This window comes from Mesoplodon mirus (genome assembly GCF_964341445.2).
Source record: "Mesoplodon mirus genome assembly, chromosome: 7".
NCBI classification, from domain to species: domain Eukaryota; kingdom Metazoa; phylum Chordata; class Mammalia; order Artiodactyla; family Ziphiidae; genus Mesoplodon; species Mesoplodon mirus.
The window spans coordinates 94,747,416-94,773,985 of NC_138983.1; the positions used below are offsets into that span (position 1 = coordinate 94,747,416).

The 26,570-nt window shown below is 48.5% G+C and overlaps 1 protein-coding gene and 1 long non-coding RNA gene across 5 annotated transcripts; one reads left to right on the top strand and one right to left on the bottom strand.

Annotated features, from left to right (window-relative positions):
- Positions 1-446: 446 nt before the first annotated feature.
- LOC309807698 lies at positions 447-26,096 on the bottom strand. Of its 4 annotated transcripts, none has more exons than XR_014294629.1 (4): positions 23,688-26,096; positions 9,269-9,414; positions 4,118-4,358; positions 447-521 (listed from the first exon to the last, which is right to left on the bottom strand). It is a non-coding gene; the product is annotated as an uncharacterized lncRNA (long non-coding RNA). The 4 variants fall into 4 exon arrangements; XR_014294631.1 differs by lacking the exon at positions 23,688-26,096 and adding an exon at positions 13,418-13,763; XR_014294630.1 differs by lacking the exons at positions 9,269-9,414; positions 23,688-26,096 and adding an exon at positions 15,426-15,714.
- On the top strand, positions 16,031-23,610 carry LOC309808070 (NUT family member 2F-like; the record flags this gene model as incomplete). Its single annotated transcript, XM_082628077.1, has 8 exons — positions 16,031-16,182; positions 16,599-16,708; positions 17,516-18,230; positions 19,147-19,320; positions 20,130-20,691; positions 20,815-21,279; positions 21,686-21,802; positions 22,322-23,610. 8 exons carry the CDS (start codon positions 16,031-16,033, stop codon positions 23,111-23,113), a joined length of 3,087 nt encoding a protein of 1,028 aa, XP_082484203.1. The 3' UTR covers positions 23,114-23,610.
- Positions 26,097-26,570: the final 474 nt, after the last annotated feature.

The window sequence follows — 26,570 nt, forward strand, 5'->3', positions numbered from 1 at the left end:
GTTAGAAGTGTTTTGCAAAACAGCAAGCTGCACCCGCAGTTGTTCCACCTGCCCACCCTCCCCCCATGCCGCCATCATATTCACCACCTCCTGTTTCCCCTACCCACGGGGATCAAATAGAAGTTTCTGTGTTAACCCCCAGAGGACAGGAGCCTGATTTAGTATCACCATCTAAGACTCCACAAGCCACCCAATTTGGACTGGGAGCCACATCCACAGCAGGGCAAGTTCCCTTGTGCGGACATCCTATAAGAGGCCAGGGGACTCCCTTGGCCTTGAGGCGTCCGATTCTAATTTCCCCATAGGAGCCCCGGGGAACTTTGACAGTGGGGAACGAGTTGATTGACTCTCCAATAGATACCACTCCCCAAACCCTCCCTGTTTATCTTAAGAGGCTTGTAAATATTAAACAAAGGAGAAACAAAGTCATCCTAGGAAAAACTTGCCTGTATCTTTGAGATGCAAATGTCCTTTCTGGTCTTCTCAGGAACTCTCATCTCTGCCATCTTTCTAAAATGCACCTTTTTGAAAGAGGGTAAAGTAATTTAGAAACTGACTTATCAAGGATAAATAAAAAACCTAAGTGTCTTTTCTGTAAAAATTCAGCCATCTAGACAAGTGAGTTGGATTTGTTCCATCTGCCAGAAACCTAATTTGAATCCAACCTCTTTTTGTAAACTGATGGGCTTCACATGGCTGTACCTGACTCAGTGCTGAAATTCTGAAATGACAACCATGACGTCTCTGTATGTTTGTGTCCTTGTATGTGTCTTTGTCTTTGGATAACATTGCTGAGGTTGATTTGTGGATGAGCTCTATTTAATTGGCTTAAAGAAAAGTAAGCACTTACACACCAAACTATTCTAAATACAAGAGAAACTGAGCTACATGAGCTTCAGGTTCATGTGAACTGGGAAATATTCAGTATTAATTAAGACCTGGTATTAACGTTCGTTTGTTGATCTAATTAATATAGACATGCTGTTAGAGTCATCAACATTAAGTATAATACTTTTATTGTGCCTAGGTTTAATATAAGCTAAATAAAATCTTGTTATATCTGTTGCAAATTTGTCAGCAAGGAAATAACTTGATGTGAAGAAACTTTTAAGGAAAGAAAATGCAAATGAGGTAAGAGCTTTAGGTGAACTTTTTAAAATACTTATCTTTTAGGAAGGTCTATCTAAAATTAATCTCTCCAGATATTTGACCACTTGAAAGTCAGAATTGTGCTAAAGTAAGTGACAGAAGGTTTATGGAAAGTGGACCCTGAAAAAAAGAGTTCTGTACGTGGTCAGGACTAAGTTTAAAATAAGTTTAATTGGGTAAATACATTTTAAAAGTAAGCTGGTGCACAACTTGAATTTCGCTTTTCTCTCTGTTAAGAAGACAAGGTTTCTTAAGATTTTGGACTGCCTTTGATACCAGATTTTAAGTTTTTCTACCTTTTAAGAGATCTGTTCTGTACTTGCCTTTGAAATCTTTTATTGTTACTTTGGCTAAGTGAATAACTATTGTTTCACAGTGACATGGCATCCTATCTGTTTTAAACCCTTTTCTTATTTTTTTGACAAAACTTCCCAACTCAAATTATAATGAAGTTCCTTTGACCTCTAGCTAACTTTGGGGTGCTTCAAAGGGCCCCTGAAACACCCCAAGAGACATATTAACTAATTAGGTTGAATGACACGGGAAGTGTTGTCAAATAAGCAATAAATCTTCTTAGGTTCTATTGTATGCCAAATGACACAGGTATTCTACAGATTATATGGAGTTCCTAAAATTTGCTATGTCCTGGTAAAATGTTACCAGTCAGAATTCTCTTTATTAGCTGAAAGTGTTGCATGTCACCGCAGTAACCACGTTACTTTCTCAATTGCACTGTAATCAGATTTACACGTGCCTTCTTAAGTCTTTCACCATTGTACACAGTCATGGTTTCACTCTGATGCCTTTGCAAAAATGCTTCCTCTTCAACAAGATTTATAGAAAGGACCTTTGCATAAATACAAGTTTCTGATTTTCAAACCATAAAGGTGAACTGGGTAAGAACTTGAAGAATTCTAATGGGAAACCTGATGGCTTCATAAAGCTGTTAACAAAAACGATTAGTTGCACATGCCTGGGTAAAAGGGTTATAATTTTGGTTATAATTTTGGTTATAATTATGGTTATAATTTTTATGGTTTCTATCTGAAAAATGACTGTTTTCAATCTGTGTTTTCCAGGTGTAAGCAAAACGCTCCCCTTAAACTCATTATGATTTACAGTCATGTGTTAAATTATACCCTTGTAAGCAGAATTGAAACATTTATCTTTTTCTCTCTACCTGGGTGATCCTGCCAGTAGCATATGCTTGTCTCCAAGATTAAGCCATGCACGTCTAAGTCCGCACCGCTGGTACACTGAAACAGCGGATGGCTCACTAAATCAGTTAGGGTACCTCTGGTCGCTCGCTATTGCAATTGGATTACAAGTAGTTACACTGATCATTGTTCTTTGTTTCCAGATTGTTTGCTCTTTGTGTCTCCCTGCTGTACTGTGTCTTTGTTAACGTTACTAGCTGCATTACTTATATCCTGTCTACTTTATAAGATTGGTGTCTCTTACAGTACCCAGTATGGAACCAGGCCTCCAACAATACTTCAATGGCTAAACATCTTGAGGAAATAGACCACATTTATAACATGAAATAATTGTAATAGTGTGATTCTAGGTACAGGAGGAAGCAACAAGGGAAAATGTCTCCTGGATCATAATTAGATAGAGGATCCAGAAGATCTTTAATTAGCAATAGGGCCTAATCCAAAGACTAGCACCTGGAGTGGCATATCAAGAATTCTCCCCTGACCTGGGATGAGCCTCCCAGCGCTGTGGGACAAAATTTGATCCTGAAATGTCTCCCAAATATGGGTCAAAATCCTGACCAAGAGAAGAGGATCTGAGAAATGGAATATTTCCTGACACATCAGTCATTAGCGACTGCAGCCCCCCAACGTGAGCCGGTGAGCCCTGACGAAACTCAGGATATGAGAATATAGGATACAGGCCCCGGATAGCTGAGGCACATATCAAATGAATGACTTCAGTGAGCCCAGACTCTTGCATCTTCCCGTCCATAGAAAAGTGCTGAATTCCTTAACTTGAGATGCTGCCTCCCAGGCTTGAAGCCCTCAAAGTTCCCATCAAAGAGATCGTAACTCTCAACTTTTAGGCTGAGAATATTTTTTTAAGGCTACAGGTGTAAAGGACACACTTTCCAGAGAGGAACAAAAAAAAACAAAAACCCAACGTTTGGAACACTGGCACCAATGGTGGACACTCCCGGAAAGATCCATCGGATGAAGCAATTAGAAGGGCCGTCACCCCCTTTTATCCACAAGACTGTGGAATGGACATTGACAGTAGGGAATTGTAACAGGGAAGAGCCATATCGGACTCCACATTGGATCTGTTCCTTTTACTTTAACCTTTGCCTTCTGCTGCTTTTGTTCACTAAAAGGATACTGTCTGTACCTGTACATAATGGCCTGCCTCGGGGAACCCTGTCCCTCTGTCTGAATGTTAAACCAAAGTGCCTTTGTTCAGGGAAACATATGGACTCCTTCCACCTGTGGATGGCTACAATTAAGAAGAAATTAACACATCTCCTCCCCGAGGCTGGCCATTCCAGGGGCTATTCGCAAAACTTATGGCCTTCTTACTTTACCTCCTCATCTCCTCCCCATCTCTGTATTATAAAAGAAACTGGCACCCAAACCCCGATAAGATGGTTATTTTGAGACTTTACTCTGCCATCTTCTCGGTCTGCTGGCTTTCTGAATAAACTCATATTCCTTGCCTCAACACCTCATCTCCGATTTATGGCCTGTCGTGCGGCAAGCAGAGCAAGCTTGGACTTGGTAACATCTTTACTCAGGACACGGTGTCACAAAACGGGACACTGTTTTCTGTTTGTTTTGTTTTTGTTTTGGGCCGTGCCATGTGGCTCGTGGGATCGTAGTTCCTCGACCAGAGATCCAACCCGCGCTCCCTGCAGTGGAAGCTCGGAGTCCTAACCAATGGACTACCAGGGAATTCCCATGGGACACTGTTACCTGGCAGTCACGGCCCTCACCTTTGTGAGACAGAGGTAGTAGTGTAGCAGGATTGAGAACGTTGTGACGTTTAAAGATGAGGTGGTGAAAGCAGGATTTCACAGGAAGTTAATCTAGTGATACTTGCAGAGAAATGTTGTCAATTCAGCGTTAAGAAGACTGTGGACAAGGTGTGGAGTTTGCAAATAAACTTCATTTTCTAGAGTCAAATCTGCCAAGGCTTCCACTAAATTTGCAGTTGTGGCTATAACCTTAAGACACCTGAGACGGGCAAAAGCAACTGAATCAAGTTGTATGCTATAACAGGCAATGGGCCTGTGTTTACTACCATGCTCACACAGTTCTGCACGGCCTGATTATGCCTTTCATGCACAAATAAAGTAAAAGGTTTTGAATAACCTAAAGTTAATCTATTAAGTAGAGATCTCTTTTCGAACTTAAAAGGGCTAATATACTTTGCCTCCAGTGGAGATCTCACCTTAAAGTATCCGGATCGGGCTTCCCAGGTGGCGCAGTGGTTGACAGTTCGCCTGCCGATGCAGGGGACACGGGTTCGTGCCCCGGTCCGGGAAGATCCCACATGCCGCAGAGCGGCTGGGCCCGTGAGCCATGGCCGCTGAGCCTGCGTGTCCGGAGCCTGTGCTCCGCAACGGGAGAGGCCACAACAGTGAGAGGCCCGCGTACCGCAAAAAAAAAAAAAAAAAAAAAAAAAAGTTTCCGGATCAACCTGAACCTGATCATTTGGGCAACCCTAAGGCAGGCAGCTCCTGCACTGCTTGTTTTAGCCTTATAAAAACCTGCTTGTGTTTATCTTCCCAAGCAAAGGCTTCAGGAACCAAATCTTTAATAAGTTCACAGAGTGGAAGAGGTAACAGAAAAATGTGGAACCTAGAGCTTGCAATAACCAGCTAAACCTAGAAATCCACAATGCTAGCACTTAGTTGTGAGTCTAGGAAGTTCCTGTATCAGCCTAATTCTCTCTGGAGATAGCAGAATTCCTTCAGTGCTTAGATTACGTCCTAGGTAATGAACAGCGTCTACGGATAATTGTAATTTTTCCTTTGTGTTCTTTCTCAGCTAACTGTTGCAGCAAATAAATGGAATCTTTTATGAATGCCTTATGGAACCTTTACAGTAGCTGAGTACAGCAGGAGGTTATCTCCATATGGTAAAAAGGCTGATTTCTCAGGGAACTAGAGGGTACTTAAATCTTGGTGAAGTACTTGGGAGGAAAAAAGAAGGAGTCCCAGTGAACCCTCGAGGCATAAAAGTGCAGGTATATTGTTGATTGTTCCAAGTAAAGGCATGTAGATATTGGCTGTTGGGTCTCCGGGATGCTGAAGAAAGGTGAACAAAGGTCTCCAACTGTAAACCATTTCAAGTCAGTTCAAGCTTGTGACACAAGGGTGGCTAGGTTTGGAACAACAGGAAAACAGGGAAAAACTATTTTTATTAACAGCTCCCAAGTCCTGGACAAATCGCCATCCTGCCAGGTTTCCAACCAGGCAAGATTGGCATGCTGCAGGGACGAGTACAGGAATGATTACCTCCTGGGCAATTAGGTCTTCTACAATAGCTATGGGACCTTGTATGACCGCAGGCTTTAATAGCTGTTGAGGAAACCTAGGGAGAGGCTTAGCTACATCTATCTGAATCTTTATAGGTTTGCATTTTTTTATTCTTCTCATGTTAACACTGTCAGAAGTAGCCCCCAAATTTGCAGGCATCTCCATCCAATTAGGGAACTTTTGTTGAACTTCCGCTTTTAGGTCCAGGACAGATTGTAAGGAACATAACTGATCAGGTTCACGTTGATCAGGAAATTTTAAGGTGAGATCTCCACTGGAGGCAAAATGTACTGGCCCTTTGAAGTTAGAAAAGAGATCTCTACTGAGTAGATTAACTGGGGCTATACTGCATAGCAGAAAGGAATCTTGGTTGAGATAAAAAATTCTCTCTGAACTGTATTAGGTACTCCCACTATGGAAACATCCTCTTTACTCAGAGGGACCTGTTGTTCTTTGAGGGTGGGATTTAGAGTAGAAAGCACAGCTCTGGTTAGGGCTAGGGGTAGGGTGTTGAACGGTTAGGTAATTATGTTTACAGTTAGGGTTAGAGTTTAATGTAGATTTCAAAGTAAAATATGAGAGTGGGGTTTAAAGTAGAAAGCATAGCTCCAGTATCAACTAAAATTTGGCCGTTTTTCATTATATTTTCCTCTGGGCTGTTTAAGGTCATTGCTGGTAATAGTTTACCAGAGAACCTCTGGAGTTCTGCCAACTAGGCGAGAGGGTCACGGGGGGCCCTCCCTTTGAGACAGATATGAGAGCAATTGTGAAGAGTTTGCATAGGACTTTTGAGGACACCTCTTTTTCCAGTGTCCTCACTGATTACAAATGAAACATCAACTTTGGGTCATCAAATTGATCATGGACCCCTAGGAGGTTGTAATGGGGGAGGCCCAGGTGTCATTTTGTGTCCCTTGCCTTAGAGCTGTTGTAACTGTAAGGCTATGAGCTTGGTGGATTTCTGTTTGTGATCTTGCTCCAAGGTCCTTTCAAAATGCTCAGCTATAGTCACGAGTTCAGTCAGGCCTATAGCCTCCCACCCTCTTTTCTGCCCTTTTATCAATCCACTAATCTCAGAAGATAATCCACTTACAAAGAGGGCAGTTAAAGCAGGCTGAGTGGCCTTTTTATTCCTTGGAACACCAACTGCTGTAAAAAGAGAGCTTCCAAACTGGCTCTAAAGTCTTCCACAGATTCACCCCTCTTTTGTTTGTACAAGTGAATAATACATCAATCATTATTAGGCCAATTAATAATAGACCAAGTGTGAGCAGGGAAGATTTTAGGAATAGCTTATAAAAGGTTAGTTGTTATTCTGCAAGCCTTTTTAGGTTGAGGATCTTGAATATCATCCTAGGGATTATGTCATTTTGCTTCCCACATCCATTCTGGGGCTTCCCCCAGTCCTACCAACATGTGTACAAGTGGATAAAGATCTAGCAGTTTGGGGACATACGCCCTGACAGTGACTCTGAAGTCTTTAAAAAATGTTGGGGGTTTCTCCAAGGTTTAGAGAATTCTTTGACTACAGCTCTCAGTTCAGTCTTTGACCAAGGGGTAAAGGACACCTGAGGGGGCTCACCTGCAATCTCAGGTAGTTTTACTTTAAATGGCAATTGTTAAATATTCTTTTTGGAATAGAAAAGTATTTCAGACAGAAAATGAGTAAAACAAGAGTACTCAGGTGAAAAAGGAAAGGGGGGGACAGTAGGAGTTAAATCTGCAGTCACATCCGTCCTATGGTCTTTTGTTTCAGGTACCTTTTGTCTCTTTAATTTTTCATTAGCTTTTTGTTCTAAGTCTCTCAACGAAGCTATTTTGGAATCTTGAAACCGTCTGTAAACTTTTACATACCAAGTAAAGCAGGCATCTCATTCTCTCTGTGCAATCTGTGAACCCTTGCTCTCTAGTGTTTTCCTTAAATGTACAATCTTGTCTAACTGGAACATGCCCCACAATGACCACTGTAATTCTAGATCAATATTAGTATAATTTTTCCATCTTTCTAAATATCTACAACCTCCAGGACCATAGTTCTTAAATATAAAATAAGCAGGTGTGCCAGAAGCTGGCATTCTCAACTCTTTGGCGATAAAGGATCTCATTTCCTTAGCTAGCCTTTGTCAACCCAAAAGAACACACAAAAAACCTGCGCCTTAATATATCAGCAGTAACAAAGAGATGTTACTATGTCCTGGACAAAAGAAGGCCTGGTATGCACCACCACCGATTCCCAGGGATCCTTGGACTGAGGAAAAAGATCCAAACGGCAAATCCCAAGGAAGGGGGACTGCAAACTGATTCCAAACAAAATGGAGAACTATAGCCACCACCAACAGCTCCAAGCATGGAAACTGGGGGCTGATTCCAAACAGATGGGCAAGTGCAGACTACACTGTCAGCAGTGCCCAGTGTGGAATCCAGGGAACAAAATTAGGGGCTACGGTTTACCACTCAAAAATATACTGGCAATAAGCAAGAGATGTTACTGTGTCCTGGGAATTTCCATCTGAAAGGCTAGGGGTTTGGCCTCAAGGAGAATCCTCTACCAGCCAAACTGACCTGCCCTGTAAAGGAAAGCCAGTTAGATTGGGAGCACAAACGCAAAGAGAATGGAGCTCAAACCAAGAGGAGCTTACCAACAACCTTCAGGAATGGCAAGAAAGACAGTGAACTCAAAGGAGTTGTGGGCACCACACCTGTTTCTCCTTGTCCCAAATGTTAATCAGAAATTTGCTTCAGATCCCATCACTGCCACCAATATATTTACCTTTTTCTTTTTAAAAAGATAAGCATTTAATCATAAAATCATCTTGTTAGCAGTAGCAATCATAAGAGTGGATTTTAGAAAAGTGCACATACATATTTTTATACAGAACATTTCTGGAGGGATACATATTAAACTGTTAGTGGCCACCTCTGCATGCCCCCAATGTATTAAAAAACAAAATTTAACTGAGTAAATTGGAAGATTTACTTTGAATTTTGAATAAATTGGCCTTATTAAACGATTCATGAATCAGGCAGTATCTCATCTGATAGAAAGGGAGATACTCCAACGGGTTACACAACATGGAAGGCTTTCTCTTTTTTTGGCCATGCCACATGGCATGTGGAAATCTTAGTTCCCCGACCAGGGATCAAACCCGTGCACTGGAAGCGCGGAGTCTTGGCTGATGGACCACAAGGGAAGTCCCAGAAGACTTGTATAGTAAGGAGGGTGGGACAAGGAAAGAAAGTCATCATCAAGGGAAAAAATGGAAGTTCACTGGAGGAAAGTAAAACTTCAGGTGACAACGGCGTCTCATTGGCTAAACTGCGGAATTTTCTATTAGCTATTTCTATTTTCTATTTCTTGTTGCTGGCCAGGAAGGAAGTCTTCCCTCCTCCAGCTGGGGTAGTAAAGTGGTTGCACTTCCTCTTTGGGGTCAGTAAATGACCTCTTCCTGTTGGGGTAATTGATGATGAGTGGCACGGCATGAGAGCTCCCTCTACGGGCCTTCCAGACTCCAATTCTAGTGCAGGTTTCCTTTTGTTAACATTCACAGCATGTTTTATTGGCAGGAGGAGTCACAATGAGGGAGAAAAGGCCACAAGACTCACCATAAAGAAGGCTCAGAAATGCTTGGGTGGGTCCAAGGGAGGCACAAGGTGGCTGTGGGGTCAGCTGGTGGCTACAACGATCACATGGTTCCCTCTGATGGGTTTGCAGCTCGATGTGGAAGAGTGAATAAAAGGGTCAGTTCATCCTATCAGAGAAACATGAAACTGAGATAAGCTTCCCACTGCTAGAAGCATCTTGAGCCTTCAGAAAAGAACAGAGAACATGTCTAAAGGGTTTGGGAACATCAGAGCCGTATCTCCTCAGAGTGGGACTCCCCAGGCTCTCCAGGTCTCAGTCCCCAACTCTCCCTCAGTGACAAAGCCTCCCTACCTCTGTCCTTGTCAGCTCAGTGATCCCTAGAGGTCCTGCCTATCCGTGAGGACTTAGGTTTCCATGAGACAGGTTGGTTGAGACCTAGTGATACAGTTGACCAGCCTGATATGCAACAGTTCCCACCACCCTGGGGCAGTTGGGCTCAGGGACACATGGCTCTGGACCCCATGTGGAGGGTGTCCTTGCACGTCCGCTGTGCCACAGAAGAGCCAGGAATGCCTGTAGCTGTCCAACTGATTCTCAGGGGGTTTTCCTGGGAGAACCCTTGGTCACCTGACCTCCTATCCAGGAAGCCCCATGACTTTCTGATTGCTGCCTGTCATGCCAACAACACACCTGTGAAGGTTCTGCTCTGCATGGCCATCTGTCCGCCAGGCGCCCCCTTCTAGGGACCCAGACGCTAGGACCACACAAATGCTGAAGGAGTGTCCACCTGCCTAAGGTACAGACACCCCTGTATCCATCTGCATGATTTCTACTGGGAATCAACAACATTTATGGGGATTCTCTGGCCCTAAAGAACAGACCAACCTGATAGGAGCAATGCAATGATTCACAATTACCAGGGTCAATGCACATATACAAGGGCCCATAGCCCCAGAAGCCCCACTCACAATTCACATGAGTGTCCCATACATACCCACCGATGCCCAAATATTCTTGCTTCATTCATACACAATCCAAACACGCACATCAGTGGTACGCTGCTAAGTGCTTGATAAAAAGCTCTCCGAGAAAGGCGGGAAAGACTTCACTTATGGTATCTACATGGTATAAATATTCCCAGCATGACCAATTTCAAGCTACCCACCTGACATCACTAAACACACAGCTGGGAAGAGATATGCACCATTGACTCTCCCAAGACAGTATGAACCAGTTCCAGCACATCCCATAACTTTTCCTGTGAATATGTGCACAGAATCCACTTACACCCCAAGGAGAACTCTCAACTCCCACCACAGATATATAACCAAAAGGATACCACATATACATTTGTGTTTGTATATATATATATATATATATATATATATATATATATATATATCCTGAACACACACCCTCACCCTGAATAAATACACAAACAGACCACCTCTTACTACCTAAATTTTTACAGATGAAACCTTACTCACCCTGAATATTCACATTCCACTCTCACAACTATATATACACACACAACATGGGCCTGAAAACAAACATGTGCAACCAATATGCCATCCAGATGTACACACTGAGTACCTAAGCACACAGGGTCACCAAGTACACAACTGTCTCATGTGCAACCCAAAAAAAGACCCATATGCAATCCCACAGCCCTAAAATACATATACTGCAGGATTCCTGCACACACACATAACCTACACAGCCCACTGGTTTCCAAACACACAAACTAAACTCTCACATCCCACAGAATACATACCCCAGAAGCCCCAGGAACTCAAAAACACACACAGGCACAAATAATCTATACTTATCAAATACAGCTGACCCTTGAACAACTTGGGGGTTAGGGCGCCAACCCTCCATGCAGTGGCTCTGCATCCATGGATCCTGTAGTAGTCCTGTAGTAGTTACTGAAAAAGAAATCCACTATACGTGGACCCGTGTGGTTGAAACCCATGTTTGGGTCAACTGTACATGTAAGTCCACCTCACTAATACTGAGAACACACATACAAGCAACACCACTAAATTCTTCAGGCATTACATTTTGAAATAGACACATAGAGGACTCGAAGCCTCCTGCTACACTCACAAATCACAAATACACACATCCACAAACTACTCATGAGTATACACCCCAAATGCTCAGACACATTCAAAACAGAAAAACACCGACAACCTCTGCAGTCTTACTAAGATACATACACAATTCTCACACACCTATGGACACACACATGCAAATATTCCTAACCCCTGAACATATGGATCCCCTCCCAAACACTATACATTATGCTACCTCTCCAGAATACAAGCTCCCCACCACTACTCCAACATACAAACTGTATAGGTGTGTGTGTGTGTGTATATATACATTTCTACCCTCACCCTGAATATATAGACAGACCACCTCTTACTCCTTCCAAACACATGTATAGACACCCTAGCGTTCTCCAAAGAAATACACTTTGAATACTCCTAACAACGCCATACCTTATGAACAAACTCTGATAATGCATGCACCTGATGATGGACACGCACACGGATTAGAATACACAAGTAAGATACATGAAAATATCTCCAGCAAACCATTTATGAAACAACTTCCATATATCAAATTATCCCTAGCTATCAGGAGCCAGCTCACACATATGCAAGTACTAACAAATACCCGTATCACATATTTCTAATACATACAAATGCAATTGTCCATCTTCCCTGTAGAAACATAGAACCCCACCTCTCTATCAGATACACTCACTTCCCAAAATACATAAGCCTAAGAGGCTCCTACTGAAAATTACAAATGCACAGCCTCAGCAAATATTCCTCCAAGTGGCCATGCCCCTTGAATACACACACAAACTCATTGAACACACAACTCTCCACAAGTCCCAAATAGAACCACAATTACCCAGTACACTACAAATAGGCAATAATGTCACCCTATACGCCCTTTGTTCCAAATACACATACAGTACCACACTACTGGCGTATACATAACCCCATAGTCCCAACCTCTCACGCAGAATGAACTCTGCCATCTTGCAGAATACAGGATCATACAAACACAACATACCTACACATTCAACATCCACCAGCCCCATAAAATAGTCACAGACTTGCCCTCTACACATCCAAATATACATACACAGCTCCTGAACATGCACACCCACAAACACCCCATAACCATACAACATGCCCTGAATACACAAATGATCAGCCTACATTCCCCAAATATACAAAATTAACAGACTGGACACCCAAAGTAATATACACCACTACTTTTCCTGACATTGCCCTTACGCATATGCAGATAATCCTTCCAAATCCACCATTACACACACACAAATCCCCAAATTCATGGGTGAAAAAAACACATGTAAACATATTCCCCAAACACCAAATTACAAACACCTAACCACCAACTCCTTGAGTATGCCTGCGTCACATCTCAACACCCTCCAAATACAACACTCACTCTTACACACTCTCACAAAAACACAGGCATGACCTCCCTTCAAACACAAATATCCACGGACAAAACCAACCCACACATTTGACTACCTATCAGATTCCCACCAACCAATTAAGTATGTACAGACCCCATCTATGCTTGCAAATCAATCATGATTTGACACCAGACTACAAATACATGTTTATTACCACATTCAGCAAAGTTGCTCGCATCACCGACAAAAGAATGCAGTTTGAACATAAGTGTTGACTGATGTTTTTATGATAAGAAGGAAGACACTAGTGAAACGATGAGTGTGTTCCTTCCATCTTCACTCATTTTCCAATCACCTGAGCTACACCTTCGGAACCAGATGAGGGTTTTCAACTCGCAAGAACTTCCCTCTAGCTTTTGTACTCTTCACAACGCGCAGACTAGAACGGCACCTGTTTAATAGCCCGCACACACTATTTAGCCCCCACTGTAGGCCCCGCAATCACTGAACCCTTCATGCAGCCGGCTCCCCAGTGGTGCCGATAATCCTGGGGTAAACATCTCAAGGGAATCGAGCTCTATGGGGGCGTGAATCCACATTGTGGGGAGTCTCCTTACATGGACAAGGGCACAAATAACCCACAGGGTGAACAACAGTGCAGAGCGGTGACACCTGAGGGGTGAAAAGTCCCCGTACCCCTTACCTCAGGATTCCTAGAATTGACTCTACAGGCCGCCATGACAGGCCCCTCCCCCGCCGGACAGCCATTGGGGCCCCACCCTCCGCGCTCGCGCATGCGCTCCTGTCTTCCGGAGCAAACTGCCCCAGCAGACGCCGGGAGCTGTTGAAGGACGGCGATCCGCGTGCCCGAGAGCCCCGCCCCAGTGGACGTGCACAGGCGTGCGCGGGCGTGCAGGCGCGGGGTGCGCGGGCCTAGGAGGTCTCTGCAGGAGAGGACAGAAATGGAGGGTCGGGCAAGCTGCGGAACTTCTCTGGCGACGCTCCTCGCTGGGAACCTTCGTGACGGTCTCTTCTTAAAACCAGCTCTTGGGAAATGTGCACTCGTGAAACCCATGCACTTAGCTACAAAGAGTTCTGGAGAGCTCCGCTGTAAGCACAGTGGCCTCAAATTGGGGCAAGTACTTTCATGCCCTTTGGACTGCCGTTCCTTGGTTCTTGTTAATGCCTTTCAAAAAACAGTAGGTCCTTTTTCCTAGCACACCTGCAGTTTCCGTTAAAGAACAATGCTAGCAAAGAATTTCAGACCTGGGAAACACTCTTAAGATACTGTCTCCTGACTCCGTTCCTAGAGTTTTTCCAACGCATTTACTCTACTAGAATATTTTTTCTCAGTGTTCACAGGTGTTTCCTTTGTACGGTTTTGGGGTTTTTTAAAAAATAATTTTGAGAAAGGGTTGACCATCTGGGCCAATTTCAACAGGTAGTATGGGAACAATTTTATTTTCCCTCCCTCCTTTTTTATAATATCTTGCAGGATTTCAGTTGACAATAAAACAACAACAAAAACAGTAGCGGGATCGACTCACTGCCCTGACTTTGTAATACTTCCCGAAGAGACGTCAGTCATCAGATCCGCTTTCTGGTCAAATGCAAGATTAGAGCATTTCTCACTCAACAGGATGCCTCTGAAGACCCCTCCCATGTAACAGCACTAAGCGCCTCCAAGTGCAGACTTGAAAACTCCACAAGACACAAACATGGTATCTCTTCGTTTCTTTAATGTTTCGTGATTGAGTGGAAGATGAACTGTCTTCTGAGGCTTGTGATGCATGTCCAGAGATGTTTTTTCTCAGTAGTCAATGCCCGCCCCCACCTTCTGTGCAGGAAGTCAGAGATCATGATCCAAAGGACTTTTAGATACTCCCTTCTGTGACTGGTCTTCCCAAGTTACATTTGGGCTAATTTGATTATCTCTGTCTGTGGGGTGTAGGATTTTGAAGTATTACAAAGGTGATTGCAGAATTGGGACTGGCTAATTTTTGCACAGTGCAATTTTTGTATCAGTGGCCTTGAGAAGAGTCCTTCAAATACTGTATCAGAATTATGAGTGAGAATCTTGTAAATAATTGGTTGAATGAATGAACAAAGGGAGGAAGCAACAAGGAAGCCTGCCTTTCTCGAGTGCCTGGGTACAATATTTTGCCTCACCATTCCTCTAGTATGAAGTTATTGGTTGCAAATCATTTAAGTTTTCCTTCATTATAAAAGCTCCAGGGCTTCCCTGGTGGCGCAGTGGTTGAGAGTCCGCCTGCCGATGCAGGGGACACGGGTTCGTGTCCCGGTCTGGGAAGATCCCCCATGCCGCGGAGCAGCTGGGACCGTGAGCCATGGCCGCTGAGCCTGCACGCCCGGAGCCTGTGCTCCGCAACGGGAGAGGCCACAACAGTGAGAGGCCCGCGTACCGCAAAAAAAAAAAAAAAAAAACCTAGGTTGATGGATAAAGACGTGAAAGGAAGGAACTGTCATGCTCAACCTCGGTGCCGTGAATCAAAACAACAGTTTATAAACTGCCTAAAGAGGCACACGCCAATTGTGTTGCCACTGTGGGAGGTGGAAGGAACTTCCGGTTCTTGCCTACCTGCCAGAGCCCTCGTGGAATGTCCCCCCAGCGCACGCCACCCCACCCCGACCCACGTGCCCTCTGCCCCTCCCCCACCGCAGAACGGTTCAGCCCGCATTTTCCGGTTTACTTTCAAACGTGTCCCTCGTTGACTTGGATCCCGAGCGTTTGCTGAAGCAGGTCGCTCTCTGGCTCCTGGTCTTGACTTTTCTCATTGAGGCTACCAGGCAGCAGTAGTCCGTGCCCAAGCCTGCAGGATGGCTTCAATAGGAGGTAAGCCTATAGGCTGGGGGTGTGTTCTCAGAGACCCTGCCATCCTCACATCCTTCAGGTTCACACGTTACACTTAACTGTGGGCACCTAGTTGGACTGAAGTAGAGGGAGAAGAGAGCACTGGACGCACAAGGACATTTCACCTGGGGAGACTGGGGAGCCTGAAGAAACCTGAGACGACTGCCCTGGGGAGGAGGGGTCGTTGCAGGTGGATCAAGAGGAATTGCCCTGGCTATGGAGAAAGGATGGCAGCAGACAGTCTGATTCTTTCTAGAAGGGAGACAAGCCACTTTGAAACGTGTGTGTAAGGATGTGTGTGATGTCCTGGTGGTGACACAGGGAGGGTCATGAGGAAAGCCTAGAGCTGTATTGTGTTCCTGAGGCACCTGAAGCTTGCCTCACCATATCTTTCAAAGGGATTTGAACAGGAGCATACTGTATCTCAGGGGGCCGTGGGGAGAGATGGTCTTGGTGAGAAAACTATTCAATGGGGCTGTGTGTGGCCACACCTGCAGTGAAGTGTCCTCTCCGAGAGCTAGGCAGGGGGTTACTCTAACTGCCGCAGCCCACACCTCGTCCACTCCTCCCAGCCCAGAGCTCACTTGTCAGTTCAGGTAACTGTTGCCTTGGATTCAACAGGGGATGGGCAACCATTACGAGTAACTTCAGCCAAGAGAGGGCTCAGGTTCCTGAGTTGCTCTGAATTGTTCTTCCTTTTATGGAATGGCAGTACTTCAGACCTACTTCATCTTGGCCAGTATCTCATGGTGGACCCTCAGGCTGCCTTGAGAGGAAGAGTTTGTTCCTATTTCAGGTCACTCCTTCATGGACAGGGAACAGATGTGGAGTGGGGTTGTTTCGGGTGGAATGTCTATGAAGGCTGCTTCCTCTTTTAAAGGGGGAAGGAGTGTAGCCCAGGATCAGGAAGATGATCTTCTGTGTTACTATTAAACGTCCTATGACATCTGTTCTGGTGAGTTAGGTGCACCGTGGTGTGTACCTTGTTCTCCTGAACAGGGATGTGTTTCAGACAACTTGATCGCCATGGCATCTGGCTTATGCCTGCATCTCAGATTGTCTCTCCGTTATTGGGAGCTGGAAGGGGAAGGACCACAGGCAGTCTATACTCCCACGACCAATGTAACATGACAATTCCCTGGCCCTTGTTTAATCCTCTGCAGCCATCACTGGCTGTGAAATGACAGAATCTAAGGGACACGCACCTACTTCTCAGACCACCCCAAGCCCCTAGGAACAGAACTCCTGACTGATGACAGTGACTCTGGGCACTGGGGAAGGGGTGGCAGGACCTGGCCCATGTTACGTATCTGCTGTGGGTTGTTCGGAGATGCAGGTGCTTTCTGGGCCAGTGTCATGGGTTTGTATCAGGATTCCATTAGAGATATTTTCCAGCATTTTGTTTTGTTTTGTGAGGCTAGGAAAGAAAGAGGGGATTTATACTGAGCATCAGGAAAAGGAGGACTGAGGAGGAGGTGGGGCCCTAATATTTTACACAGTGCCTGTCCACAAAGGGCCTTTGGGGGCCTAGAACTTACCTTGCAGAAGGCCCCTACCTGCTAGTACACCGGCTGAGGGCCATTTCTCACAGAGCGGATGTCCACACAGCTCCAGGTCTTGGGAGACAGCCTGTGAGGCTTAGGTGCCAGGGTGTGCCTTAGGGAGGCTCTCCAAGTGAGTGCTTGCTGAGGCAATTTCTTCTCGGCAGGCAGGGGTCAGGGAGCTTGGTGGATGGGCGTGGGGTCACGAGTGGAATAATTCTCAACTGGAGGTCAGGGCATGAAAATCACTTGAAGACATTTGCACGCTGCAGTTTCCCTTGTCCAAGAGTCTCTCATCTGTGGAGATTTACACTCTGATGCCGCAGAAAGCCTCAGTCCCACTTGCCCATTCTCCTCCTCCATTCACTCCTTTCCTTTGCCTCAACAGCATCTGCACTGCTGGGAACGGATGTCACCATGAACCCCGGTGCCTCCTTGTCTACTTTCACGGCAGTGTCCTTTCCTCCACCCGTTCCTGGCGCCCAGCACTGGCCACCCTGGGAGCAGCACCTGCCACCTCTCATCGCCCCCGCATTCCCTCCCGGCAGCAGTCTGCGGCTGCCAGCGTTCCCCAGGATGCCTTTGGTGGCTAATGGTGGCTGTGGCCCCGGTGCCCCTGGGGCTTGCAACTTCACTGTACAAGTCAGGTCACAAGGGAGGCCAGTGCAGGCCCCCCAGACTCAGACCTTTATCGTTCCTCAGGGCCCCCTCAACTGGAGTGCTCCAGGGGCCCTCAGCGGGAGTGCTGCATGTCCTGCACCCATATTCTTAGCGACCCCTGCGATGGAGACCGTTGTGACTGCTCCAGCTGTTGGAGTTACTCAGGCTGGCAAGGGAGGCTGGACCCCAGGCTTTCCTCCTCAAACTCCACCACCAGCTGCCCAGATGGCCCCTAACATTCGCCCAGTGAACTCTGGGCCATGGCCACATGGCACTTCCAGGGAGGGCAGCCTGGACACCAACCAGCCCTATGCCTCGCAGGAGGACTGCTCTAACCACCAGAGCGTGTACAGTAACTTCCGACGGTGGCAGCGCCTCAAGCCACTGGCCTGGAGACACCTTCCCCAGAGGCCTGATGCGGAAGCTCTTTCCTGCTTTCTCATGTGAGTGAACGCTCAGGGGGTCATGAGCTTATCGGAGCTCTTAGATAAAGAGGAACTGGGGATGGACTCGCAGGCTAGGTTTCTAGGGATACTGGAAGCGAGGTGTGAGGGCGATGTCCACGCCACGAGAAGGCACACTGTCGGTCATACGGGCGAGCCTGCCAGTCCATGACATCATGACTGAAATGTGCCTTATCTCAACTGACCCCACCCCCCTGTGAGTCTAGCCAGCTTGCTCTTCCATGATTCTCCTGGTAATACGGCCTGAAGACTTGCAGTCAGAGAGGGTCGTGGTGTACGTTGAGGAGCCAAGGAGTGGATGCCACACTCTCCTGTGCTGCCGTCTCCTTTCATACAGCACTTGAGTGTACATGGCCGGGGGGGGGGGGTCACTTCGGAGAAGGGGGAGGAGCGCGGGGCCCAGGAGAGCGCTTCATGCACGCCTCGACTTTGTTGATGTGGAGAATTCCACTAGGAACAGGGTGATGGGAGAGCTCTCCTAAGGGCATGGGCTCTCTCCCACTAGAGTTGTGAGCCTGGCAGGCATTTCCATCCTAAACCTCCGGTCCCTCGTAAAAAGGGGACAATCACACTTCATTCAGAGGACCGTGCAGAAGACTCCTTGGGCTAATCTATGAAGTGTGAGCGGATTGCCTGGCACATGCCATGCCTCATTGATGATGGTGATTTTTATTATGAAAAGGCAGCCTTGAAGAGGAAAAGAGCTCCCCAAGGCACAGTGTCCCAGCTCTAGCCTGGGAGTGGATGGTCATCCTCGAGGGAGTGTGAGGTGGTGACAGCCGTAGCCGGGAAGGCTTGTCTCTGCTCTCCCGGACATCTGCCTCTCACTCTCCTGTTGCTCAGTCATGCTGTGTTGAGTGATGTGTGGTCCACATTGGTGGGTGGGGTCAGGCAGGTGGGGGCTGGGCTGGGCACAGAGACTGACCCCGAGTGCTTACAGCCCAGCGCTTCGATCCCTGGCCCGCCTGAAGCCCACCATGACACTGGAGGAGGGACTGTGCAGGGCCGTGCAGGAATGGCAGCACATTAGCAACTCTGACCGGATGATCTACTACGAGATGGCGCAAAAGTGAGTCAGCGTCCTGGGCCCAGGGGCTGCGTGGAGGGTGAGGCGAGTGGGTGAGGGCAGGGTCTGGCCGTGGGGGTGCTCATCAGAGAGGACAAAGGAGAAGGGCTGTCGCTCGGAACGGGGGGCCCGCAGCCCAGAGGCCCTACAGTCCTCCAGAAACCCCTCCCTCACCTTGACAGTTTGGGTCTTCTGTCCTTCCTCCACCACGAGCTCTGCCCTCCCCTGAGTTTGACCTACCCTTGCCCTCACATGAAGGTCTCAGGACGGGGCAGGGTGAAGCTGTGAGTCCAGTAGGGGTCCAACTCCGGCCATATGGGCTGGGCCGGGGGAAGAGCTCCACCCGCCAGCCTGCTGCTTCCTTAGTGGTGGCTGGCTGGCGGCCACTGACATCGATTTGGAACCCCCTCTCCTCACGAAAAGTGGCCTGAGTGGGTACCCTGGCATCCCTCAAGAGGCTGGGGAAGCCAGCTGTCATCAGCCCAGGGGTCTCTGGCCCTTCCAGTGTTTGCTCCACGGTAATCCCCTTGGTTTAAGAAACAAAACCAAACAAACAAGCACCTCTCAGAGGAAAGGAAGGCCTGTCCTCTAAGCTCAGCATCCACATCGTCCAGCCTCTCCTGAGCCCTGTCTCCAGGTCTACGTTCCAGAACTCTCAGGCCCAACCCAGGGTCCTGGATTTGGGCAAGGACCCCTGTGGGGAACACATGCCTGTTCTAGCCTCCGGCTGTCAGCCCTTCATGTGGCTCTGGATGGGCGGCATGAGGAGGGTGCCCCCTGGGTCAGCCACGTGTCCCGTTGACCTGGTTCAGTGCAGCGACCTGGCTCTATGCTGTTGAATGCTCTCCAGTGCTGGTGAGGCCGGAAGGGTCCCAGATCTTGTATCAGTTCCAAGAGCAGCTCTCTGCTGTGGACAGCACCTCACAGGGCCTTGACAGCCCCAAGGCACATCCTCTCCCAATCCCTCATTCTTGGCTGCCTTTGTTGGGCTCTAGAACCCAGGCCATTTTCTCAGGGTGGCCTGTGCCTCCGTCACCCCCCAGGTTCATGCAATTTGAGGCCGAGGAGGAGATGCAGGTTCAGCAGTTGCAGTGGATGCAGTGCGCGCAGGGCCTGCCTCCTCCAGCCCCACCGAAGCTGGATCCTCGGGGGCCCCCAGCCCCGAAAGTGGGCCTTCAGCCAGCCACCCAGGTTCCCACTGGAGTTGAACACACAGGTAACAGGGGCCCAGGGTTGGCCACTGTTCCCATGTGGATCATTTTCCTTCAAGACAGGGGCATTGGTCCTTCAAGCAAAACAGCCACCGAGGCGGGGGGTGGGGGGTGGGGTCTCAGATGCCCTTTGTCACTACGGGGTATTGACTTGGTCAATTTTGTAACTTCTCTCACGCCTCCCTGTCAAAGGACTGCACACAAAGTCTGCCTAAGAAGTGGGCTTGATGGGAACACCCATTGGAAAATTGGAGGTTCCCCACTTCCTTACATGTGACTCTCTTAGATGCCCCCTTACCTCCCCCCTCCAACTGTGCATGAAGCTTCAGGTGGTCCTGACCCCCCCACACCCACATCAATGTCCCCCAACAGTGCCCTCACCAGCGTGCGCTCGGTGGTCAGGAGGTGGACCGGGAGCCCCTCACCTTCCTTCCCTTCCTCCTGCTCTGCCGCAGCCTGTGCTCCCAGGATGTCCGGCCCCAGGGCCCAGCCCTCCCGCCCGAAGCCACACGGGTCCCAGCGACCCCCGGAGCCCAAGGCACCCGAGGAGATTCCACCTGAGGCTGTGAGGGAATATATGGACATCATGGAGGCACTGGTGGGGCCCGTCCACTCAGCCACAGGCGACTCAGATGCAGAATGGGGAGAGGACGGAAATGAGCTGCAGCAGGAAGAGGACGGCACCTACTCGGACCCGGATCTCTTAAGCTACATCGACAAGCTCTGTTCCCAGGAGGACTTTGTCACCAAAGTAGGCTAGGCCTGGAGACTGGGGTCTGCAAGATGCCAGGGCATGGAACTCTCAGCACCCAAGATCTGGGTTCTGCTCAGGCCGTTGGGACTTAAGCTCAGCTCCTTGTTCCTGAGCCTGGTGTTAGGGGAGGTTTACGCAGATGTTTGTGTGTATATGTTTGTGTCTATCTGTGTGTATGCCTTTGTGTCTGTGTTTGTGCCTCTGTATATGTGCTCTTTTGCGTGTGACTGTGTATGTGCATGTTTGCGTGTGTGTGTGTGTGTGTGTGTGTGCGCGCGCTGACCATCCCCGCCTTGTGGAGGAGAGTGGGGTGGGTCTCTGCTTTTCACTTTCCCTCCTGGCCTTCTTGTCTCACAGGCCACTCCTGGCCAAGGATGCTCACAGCCTCTTCTTTCTGTTCTAGGTGGAGGCAGTCATTCACCCTGGATTCCTGGCAGATTTGCTTTCCCCAGACCCACAGCTGGATCTCTTGGCCCTAGAGAAGGAGCTGGAGCAGGAGGAAGGGCTCACCCCCGAAGAAGTGAGACAGGGGAGGGAGAGGGACACTCAGGGAGCCAGGGGACCCCACGGGAGGGGGACCCCAGGTGATCCAGGGGACGGGGAACCCAGATGACCCAGGGGAGCCAGAGGAGGGAGGGATCCCCAGTAGAACAGGGGACACAAGGGACACCCAGGAAGACCAGGGCACGGAGGGACCCCAGTGAATAGGGGAGAGATAGGGCCCCAGAACAGGAGGGCCACATAGCGCTGTCCATCCCTCCCCTGCCTGGGACGCCTGGCATGGGGAAGGGCCCGTTCTGGGGTGGGTGCAGTGCAGGGTGAAAGGAAGGAGAGGATAGGGAGCCGGGAGGGGAGGGAAGGTCACAAAGCTGGGAATCAGTTGCAGGAGGATGGCAGGACTGCCACAGTGTCTGTATTTGGATTCGAGTCCTGGGGTCGCCCGTCCCCTCCTCCCCCCCAGGGCCATTGTCCCACTGCCCAGTGCTCCTCCTCTCACACGTGTGTGTGGAGCCGTCACTGTCCTCCTCCCTCCTACCAGCTGGTGCAGAAACGACTCCTGGCCTTGAAAGAGGACGACGGTGTGCGGGCAGCCCCGAGTCACAGTGCACCCGGAATGGCCTCAAGTCCTTCTGAGTCCGACGCCGGCCAAGGTGCCCAGAGGCACGACCAAGACCCCCATCTAGGGGTCAGTGATGAAGCCTGCCCACCAGAGATTGATTCTGAAGCTCTTCATAGGCTCATCCAAACAGACACTGCCCTGTGCAGGCCCAAAGTCTTTGTTCCCTCTGGAGGACGTCAGGAGTTCTCTATATTCCGGCCCGTACGGCTCTCCCCTCCCCAGGCTCAAAGGCGCACCGGCCCTCTACTGAGATCCAGGGATGCGTCTGTTCTCAGAAAGGCCTCTCCTCTTCGGGAGGTCCGAGTGCCCAGGGACGGGTCCAGTGAGAACGAGGAGGTGCTCCAAAGCGTCTTCATCATAGACTCTCAGCATATACTGGTGCCTTTCGGGATGTCCCTCAGTCCTGAGCATGTCTCAGTCCTGGCTTCCTCTGGAGGTTGTGGGGCCCAGAGTGCTCCCCAGTCCCCCTCCTCTCAGAGAAGAGGCCTCAGCCCAGCTCCACCAGCCGCTCCCAAGTCGAGGAAGCGGGCTCTGTGTGGACGCCCAGCCGCTGCTGAGAAGCTGCCCATCCCCGGGGCTGGCCTCGGCGTCTCTGGGAGGCCAGCCTTGGCTCTGGGGCTGGCTCGCCCCTCACAGCTGAGAAAGAGAAAGCGTGACCCGTTTGACACAAAGAAGCGTGGGAAGAGGAGGAAGAAGCACTGCAGCCAGTAGGGAACAGCTGGGCCGGCCCTCCAGGGCGAGGCCCCAGGGCAGCCCCCTGGGGAGCCTAGGGGCTCCTCCTCCTCCCAGTGCTGATCCTGGATGATGTGGGGGGAAGGGAGGGGGGCAGGACCACCAGGGTGGGGAGGGGGAGCGGGATTGTGGGGGGTTAGGGAGGTGGGGGAGGTGGGTGTGGCCAGGTGTGGGTGGGAGCAGGACCTTTGGAATGATGTATGTAAATTGTGAACAAAGATCATTTTCGTGGGAAATGCTCTCAGGCCACTGTCATCTTGTTGGTGTTGAGCTGCTCCACAGAGAGCGATCCTGAGAGGAAGGAAGGATGAGGGAGGTCACAGGAGCTCTGGGTCTACAGGTGGCCACACCTTTCCTCCACATAGACAAGGACTCCTCAGGCTGCCCCTGGGAACGCACAGCTCTCACTTTCCCCAGGGACCCCCTCATCAGCCCCTTCTCTAACGCCTGCTTGGCTAGGGCCCTTCTGGGGCATCTGTACCGTCTTCTGCATCCCTGGACCTTCGGGGGAGGCAGAGCTGCTCTTGTGCCTTTCAGCCCTCTGGACACTCACCAGTTTCTAGGATGGAGCCTGGAGATGGCCCTTGTCATTATGGAGCTTCTCTCTGCTTTCCTGATGTGGCCAGACGACGGCGCTGGGATGACCCTCCGCTCATCCAGGGTTTCCTGTGTGGGTGGCCTGACCAGAGACGAAAAGTCTTGGCCATGGGGACAGGACTGTCTGCCTCATCGTAGCGGGAGCATCCTCTAGTTCCACTGGGATTATTGCAATGTGGAGAGTGGTGGAGGCAGCTACCTCTTCATCCCAATGAGGATGCAACAAGGGGAATGGGTGTGGGGAAATTCATGGGGCACCCGTTAAAGGTGTGTATAAGGGAAAGGACAGTTGGGCCCCTTTGTGGAACTTGTGGGATTTCTGTGCAGCAGCATCTCGTTCAACTGAGGGAGGAGGACCCATCTGGCTGTGGCTGTGGGGACTGGCGTTAGGGGCCTACGGGTCCGCAAAGACACCCCAGAACTACTGTCCCTTCCCTTTGCACCCATGGCTGGACATGTGTGTGTACTGGTATCAACACTGGTTTGTATCCCCATAGAAAACAGATCCTCCTAACAAACTATGACCACGTTTCACAAGAACAGCTTGCTCACAGGGGCAGCAGGGGGTGGGAGAGGTGTCTGTGGCCCCAGATCTGAGTGGGAGCTGGGATCCATGCTGAGGAGTGTGGAGGCCTCAGTCACCGTCCTGTGGGTGCCGGCAGAGGCTTCGAATCATCAGAGCAGGGGAAATGACCCCCTCATTAGAGTGAGATGAGCAAACAATGAGGGGCAGGGAGTAGACCCCTGCTGTCTCCCGGAAGTGCCTCCCCTCCCAGTCTGCTTAGCCTCTGTCACAGCCTGTGCTGGCCCACCTCTGAAGCCCCTTCCTCCTAAAGCACTGAGGTGCTCTGATCTTTTATGGACCTGCCCTGGGCCTCACCCCCCCTTCCCTGCTGGCCAAAGGCTCTTCTCCTGCTTCTGAGTTCTGATTCCTTCCCCAGGACCCAGGCAGGTGTTAGGACAACAGAGACTCCCTGAACACGACCCCTAAACCACCAGCATGCAGAACTGGGGCCGCAGGCTTCCACAGGTGGCCTGACTCTCTGCTGGACCCTGCAAAGAGCGTGGAGAAGAAAGGGGCTCATGTCTCTCCACCTCCACAGAATCCGTAGGTCAGCCTCACAGGTCCCCCTCTGTCCAGGTGGGCAGCACATATGTGCTCCCAGCCCTCCTTGACCCTTTGTGAAAGAAAGTTTTTGCAGCTTAGTAGTCTGATATTAGGCAAGGTGTCTCAGGGCTTGTTCCTTTTGAAGCCCTACAGGAGAATCTGTTTCCTTTCCCTTTCTGTCTTCTAGAGGCTGCCTGCATTCCTTGGAATTAGTCCCTTCTTCCATCTTCAAAGTGCATCACTTTAATCTCTGCTTCCCTCATCACATGGTCTCTCCAACTCTGACTCTTCCTGTGTCCCTCCTATACAGCTCTTTGTGTTTATATATAGCCCACCCAGAAAATTCAGGATAATCTCTTCATCTCAAGATTTTTTACTTAGTCACAGCTGCAAAGTCCATTTTTCCATACAAGGTGACGTTCACATATTGTCATAGGAGGGGTTAAACACGGACGTTTTTGGGGAACCATAATTTACCCTACTAGAAGAAATCCACAAGAATACCTACCATCAGAATCCACATGAGTAATAGACTATGACCAAGTGGAATTTATTCCAGGGATGCAAGCCTTGTTCAATGGTAAAAAATCATCAATGTAATCTACCATATTGAGTCTAAAGAAGAAACACATACTGTCACACCAATTAATACAGAACAGGCATTTAACGAGATTCAACACCCATTCATATTAAAAATGCTCAGAAAACTAGGAATAGAAGGTCACTACCTCAACCTAATAAAGAACATCTACAAAAAACCTACTTCTAACATCACATGAAATGGTGAAAGAATGAATGCTTTTCCCTGAGTTCAAAAACAAGGTTAGAATGTCCACTCTTATCTTAGTTTTCAACTTAGTACTTTAGATTCTAGTTAGTGTAGTATAGCAAGAAAAGGAAAAAAGAGGCATACATATTAGAAAAGAAGAAATATAACTGTCATTCTTTACAGATGACATAATTGTCTACATAGAAAATTCCAAGGAAGGTATAAGTAGACTCATAATAAATTATAATAACTTGCTTTAGCAGGATCTCAGAATATAAAATCAATACATAAACATTAATACACAACATTGATCATATTTCCACATACTAGTAACAAACTGAACGATTGAAAACCAAAATTTAAAACATATTAAATAGGTTCCAGTTCAAGATGGCAACATAGGAAGATCCTGAACCCACCTCCTCCCACAAACACACCAAAGCTACAGCTACATATGGAAAAATTTCCTCTGAAGAAAACTAAAAGATGGTGGAGCAACCCCTTCACATCAGGAAAACAGAGGGAAACCACATCAAAACAGGTAGGAAAGGCTGAGACACAATTTTGCCATAAACCCCATCCTTGGTGTGGAGACACACAATTAGGAAGGAACTCAAAACCTGGAGCTTCTTCCTGAGAGGTGAAGGGTATGGACCCCACATTGGGCACTCCAAATTTTAAGGCTGGCACCTGAGAGATAGACCCTCAAAACATCTGACTTTGAAGACCAACAAGGCACATCCCATGAGACCCACAGGGCTGTGGTGAACTGAGGAACAGCTCTTAAAGGGCCTGTGCACAGACTCACCTGTCCCAGGGCCAAGTGTAGAAGCAGCCCTTTGAAAAGCACTCTGACTTTTGGTGAAAGAGACTCACTTCCCAATTTTAAAGCATTAATCTGAGGAACAGGGGCCTGCTGGAATACTCCCCAGGGGCAGAGGCTGGCGGGTGCCATCTTCCTG